Source organism: Nannospalax galili, unplaced genomic scaffold (genome assembly GCF_000622305.1).
Source record: "Nannospalax galili isolate Female #2095 unplaced genomic scaffold, S.galili_v1.0 scaffold263, whole genome shotgun sequence".
NCBI lineage: Eukaryota > Metazoa > Chordata > Mammalia > Rodentia > Spalacidae > Nannospalax > Nannospalax galili.
Genome location: NW_008350402.1, coordinates 1548072 through 1554071, shown reverse-complemented (window position 1 = coordinate 1554071; position 6000 = coordinate 1548072). Strand labels below are relative to the sequence as shown.

The following is a 6000-nucleotide window of genomic DNA, read 5'->3' as shown; positions in this document are numbered from 1 at the left end:
AACTAATTATAAATAACTGCTTGCTTATCTTTATAGTAATCCAACTCAAATTATTTGTACACAGCAAAAAACTTACGATAGAAGGTAGAAAATAAGTGGTTAAAGGTATAGTGTACATTAGGTCTTTATATGTAAATGTTTATGTATATATGTGTGTGTGTGTGTGTGTGTATTCTTAAGAACTTTAAGAGCCGACAACTTTGTAGCTGTATTTCTTTGGTGCTAACATGATCTTTGTCTTCAGAAACTACTTTTTTATTTTCTAAAAATAGTTTTCTTTTAGTCAGTGTTCATCTAGAAATCATTGACATAAGTCAGTTTTTTTACTTTATTTTTGTGAATATGCCATTAAAACTGGGAAGCTGACCACCAAACAGTCTAATTTACACACTTTTCTATAGAAAACTGCATAGGATAGTTAAGCTTAAAATGCATAAGGTCTAAATATTTTTCACCTTAGTTGAAGCATAAAGATTTTTTTGTCCAGTTGCTTATGTTGTATTTTCAGTCAAGATTCTGCTATTCATAGTTTCTATCAACAAAAATTCTTTTTCTGCAATGATCAACTGATCAACTATAAAGTGTTTTTAGAAACAGCGTTTCCTTAGCAAAGTCATAATTTGGGCATGAAGAGACTTACACATGATTCAGAAGAAAGGCTCTCCCACTCACTGGCTTTTGTTGCTGCTGTCGTGTGTTTTGTTGTTACCCATTCTGATTTCAATAGGTCCATCTTTGACAGAATTTTTGAGATTTCATTGTTTGGGGGGGTTGTTTGTTTTGGGGGTTTATTTCTCTGTAAATACAGATATGCAAAATTTTGATGTTTAAGGGAAGAGGCATGTACTTTAGTTTTTTTTAATTTTGTTCATTTTTTTAATTCTTTTTCAGAAAGTATTGTTAGCTCTAAATGGTTCGATAAAAGCAGCAGATATTGTATATATATATATATATATATATATAAACACAGTGAAGTCTTCTTGAAGCAGTTGTTCTTAAATTGTTTTCTGTTATGCTATCAAAGTTCAAAGTGTTCTTTTAATAAGATGTTCTTAGTGAGTTTTATTGATTTTGACCACTGCTCTTGATTTACCAGTTTAACTGAGTTATGACTCTTTATCACATCTTCTGCCCCAAACTTCTAACCTGAGAAGAAAAAGAGAGCAAGAAAACTTTGTTACTGGCTTTCTGACAATGGCAGGGAGTGTGTTAAACCAGTGTAAAATTCAATTAAACTGTCTAGCCAGGTTTTTGAAGCTGAAATGCAGACCCTTTCTGTTAAGCTTCTTATTTTCCTGTGACCGACACCGGTGGATGCTGGGTTATGCCAAAACCAACAGGCTGTAAAGTACCTTGTTTCATGCTCCCAGCTGATCAATATTTTTATTTTCCAGGCTTGCCCAGAAATCTGGAGGCAGTATCACCTAACGGTGAGTAGAAACACCTTTTTTATTTTCCCCAAGACCTAGCCTATTTACCCTTCTCTGAACTGCTGACCATAAAATATAGACAAGCATCTTCTGCTGCAAGATAATAAACATCTGGAGAGTTTTTGTACTGAAAAGGAAATAATATACCTTTTCCCGTTCTCTCCTGCCCACTACCCCCTCCTTTATTTTCCTATTCTTAAAAGATTTCAATTCATTTTATTACTCAGGTCATTTAATGATTAAATCATGCTATCTCTCAGTCCTAGATTAGTCATTAAATTAAAGGGGAAAAGTATGCTAGAAGCCTCTAAAAACCTATAATCCCTCAGTCTCTTTAAAATGCTGTTACCACAGTCCATAAGCATTTAGCCCACAGTATCGCCCATTCCTATTTTTTCTTCTTTTACTGAAATATTACACATTCCTAAATGAAGCTATAAAAGGCCTAGTGTATCTTTCACATAGCACAGCTCAACTGTCTTGTCCTTAAACCTACCAGGACATGTTTGAAATATATAATTATGTTTGATATCCAGATTATTCAATTTCAATTTCTTTTTAGTTTTATTTTAGTCTTAGTAGAAGCAGAAAATACCATTACTCTGCAACCCAGTTGGCTAGTGCTCAATAAAATGAAGTCAGTTTACTGTTTTATGCAGCTTAAATAATTTCAGTAATTCACTGTTGGCCTTACTAGTCATTTTTAATGTGTTAAATAAGTTGTACTGAGATAAAGTACAATTATATAACAATATAATTAATAGTTGTTAAATTTTTTTAATATTTTTAAGTTTTTATTTATAGAAAGATGGGTCATAAAAGGAGAAAAAGATGTCTCACTGCTTTCCCTATAGAATTAAAAAGTAAACCAACAGGTATCCTCATCTCCCGTCCTGTCACAGGTCCGGGAAGCCAGGAACAATATCAGGTGGTTTGTTTTCACATTTTGTTACCATTTACTAAAGATTTTCAGTGGGAAGCTATAATTCTTCAGCTATCCTCTGGAGTTTGTTTAAAGCGTCAGTGTTTAACATATTAAATAAATATGTGCAACAGATACAAACCATATGAATGGATTTGTTTGTGTTGTAACAGTTTTTTGGTAACAGTAATTGTGAAGCCCATATAGCCTAAATGTGATTAAATATAATCATATCTTGTACTTTTCCAGATTACAGAGCCACTCTTTGTAATGGTGTAGCAATAGTCATAATTATTTGTAATAAGTAAATACTCACAGATTTGACATTGATTTTCTTTTAGCTTTTGCTCTAATTTAAAAAAAATTTCAATTTTGAAAACTTGAGGTATGGGAAGTACTGTGTGGAGAATCTTATTTTGTTTCACTATTTTATATAACTATGATTGAAGGATAAAAATTAGCTTCAGATGTAACAACAGAAATACCCAAAGGTTTGTTTAATATTTTGGCTTTTCAAAAGCTTAGCAATTAAATAAATGAAACAAAACAAATTTGCCATTGGTAGAATACAATACATTCTTTTTGTAGGTATAACAAATTCAATTTGAAAACTTCTCATATCTGGAACCCTAGGTAATTTTCTTTCAGAAAAATATTCAAGTAAACATAACTCATAGTTACCAAGTTTTAGTTAATAATGAATTTACTGTGCAAGAATAAATGTATTCTTATAAATGTGTTAAGTACCAGTTCAGCTAAAATGTCATAATTTTAAAATTATTTAAATTGTCTTAGCAGTATATGGACAATATTTGAATGTATATAACGAAGCAGTATTCAAAACTGAGTGAAAGCAAACTGCGTGCTGATTTTAGTCATCTTCAGCTGTTTTGCTAGGCGATGGACTGCCATCTATTGACTCAGAGTAGCCCTCACATGTGCATGTGGTATCAATCAAAGCAGTGGCCAAAGGACAAACTGGATTTGAATTGCTACTATAAATTCATTCGTTCAGTCTGCTTAAAACTATGGAGCAGTCTATAGTTCATCATGATACATTAATTTCTTCTAACTGAAAATGGTCCATTTCTTACCCCAAATAAACTATGCTTTGGGATTAAATTTCTTTAAAAATCCAGTTTGGAACTGTTAACATTTGAGAGATTTCCAGTTGATTTTCTCTGCTTCCCAACTGATGCAGCACAACTACAGTTTGAGCAACTACAAATTCAGGCCTATCTAGGAATCTCTTTTTTAAGATCTAAAAGTTAAGCAGAACATCGTTTTTTACAAATATATGAGAAAGATGGTGAAGTTGATTAACATAAGTAGAGTTGTGAAATTTTCCTAATGAAAAATGCCTTAAAACATTCTGAAATCAGGTTACAGAAGTATTTGTTATTTTCAGCAATTTCATCAGAAATAAAATCTCTTTTAACGCTTGTGTCTAAATAGAAGAGCTTTTAACCAAACTTGACTTTCACTACATGAAAAAATAAGGCCATCATTCCAAAAGACACATAAGGATAAGATTCTAAAACACACAGCAGAACTATATGGTTATGCTATTTTTCTTTATACCTTAATGACCAAAAAAAATCATATAATTTGATGTCTCTGTTGATGTGAAGACATACATGGGGGAAAGAAATAAATTAACAATTACATAATTTCTTCGAATAGTTAATACTCTTCCTCAAAAAAAAAAAAAAAAAGCTTAGAAACTTTTTAATAGTATAACCCTGTTCTTAAATTTTGATTTCTGCTTTCAGATTTTTAGCAAAACCTTGACTATTCTTTTTCCTCAAATAACTCCTCTTAAATAAAAATTTTCCCTCTTTAACTGTACAAGAAGGAAAGTCCCTCCCCCATCACATAATTTCTAGTGTTATTATAAAAATCCTAATATGGTCACTAACAGAGCTTTGCAATCAATAGAATTTTTAACTGGTAGAAGCTATAATCTGACATGTATTAGACATTTTAACCTGCTTACTTAAAAAGTAACCAGGAGTTTACAGTTTGGAGGTTAGATGTATTAAGAACCATAAAGGTTAATGAATCTTTTATGTTTAATTTTGCACTTGGATTTCTTTGTATGCACTGCTAAAATGCATTACAACCCTACTGGCTTTTATTTTAACTTAAAGTTTAAGGATAAGGAAACAAATGTAACTTCTTTACAAGAATTAAGTTTTAGATAGTTATCCATATTTGGGATGCTTAGAATTCACACTTCAAAAATTAAAATATTTGTTGTCTGGGCAATGAAGAAAAATAGAGAAATGGATTTTTTTTCCCCTTCCTTTCTAGCCCAGGAAAGGCATATGAGCAGAGTTTACTAGTAATCCATAGCAGTCTGACCTGAACCAGTTAAATGGCAGAATATATCTTATGGACCATAGTTAACAATGTTCCATTTCATTTCTCCATTTCTCTTTCTCACCTTACCTGTAAATATCAATTTAGAAATATATTTTTTGAGTTTTCACAGTATGAATTTTTACACTAAATGAGAATTTTACCCTCTAATGAATTCTATGCCATATACCACACACTGAATACCCCCCAAATATCAACAGATTGAAAGCTAAATTTAGAGCTATGTTGTAAATCCAGAAGGAAAGAATAAGAAAGTGGATTTAGGCGCTGAGGCTACAGCCATTCAAAAACCTTTATCCCAGGATTGTGATATATGATGGGGTGATCAACAATTTTCTAACTTCCTAATACTAAAATAGAATGTTTCACTTTTAAAGCAACTTAAAATGGCCAGGCATGGTGGCGAATGCCTTTAATCCCAGCACTCAGGAGGCAGAGGCAGGCAGATCTCAGAGTTCAAGGCCAGCCTCGTCTTCATAGTGAGTTTCAGGACAGCTGGGGCAACAGGGAGACCCTGTCTCAAAAAGACCCCCAAAAAATAGAACTGGTTACATATTATCATCAGAAATGCTCATTCCAAAATAGACCAAAGCCTAATTCTCACTATTTAAAAAACAAAAATTTTATACCATTTTGGGGGACTTGACATAGAGATTATCATAAACTATCACTTTTGTAAGTTCATTTTGATAGTTCAATTCACTTTGCCAACTCCAAGAACCGAGAATATTCTTCTATAAACTGTAGGGTTTCTTTCTTTAGTTCTGCCTTTATTGAAACATTATATCTGTTAAATTTTCAGAAGTTTAATTTCATTTAAAATTCCCTTAATTGAAACACTACTAAAGTTAATATGATTATGGTCTGATGTCTGAGAAGGCACAGAATCTCTTTTGTAATCTTCAGGATTATATTTTCCTTACAGTAGTCTGAAATAAATCAGACTTTTATTTTTCTTAAGTTGCTTGATAATCTGAATAACAAGATGTATTTGTTTTGTGGTACTGGGAATTGAACCCAGGGCCTTGGGCATTCTAAAGTGTATGCTTGCCACTGAGCTATACCCCCAGCCCCAATAAGAATTTTTTTAAATAAACATTGATAAATTACTTGCCAGTATTCCATCTGTGGTAATAGATAGGAAGCACATTTGGACAGCAATGGAATTTTTGAAGATTTTTCACATAGAAAATTTATATGAATAAATTTGTATTTTAAATATCCTGAAGCCAAGTGTGGTGATCCATGCCTTTAATCTCGGCACGT

General features: G+C 32.1%; 1 protein-coding gene across 3 annotated transcripts in view; it reads left to right on the top strand.

The window, feature by feature from the left end:
- Zcchc7 (zinc finger CCHC-type containing 7) overlaps positions 1 to 6000 on the top strand; it is a 226192-nt gene that overhangs the window by 197278 nt on the left and 22914 nt on the right. For all 3 annotated transcript variants that reach the window (XM_008847690.3, XM_008847691.3, XM_029570751.1), the window contains exon 6: positions 1395 to 1430. In XM_008847690.3, coding sequence (XP_008845912.1) covers positions 1395 to 1430 — 36 coding nt within the window. The remainder of the gene's footprint in view (positions 1 to 1394; positions 1431 to 6000) is intronic.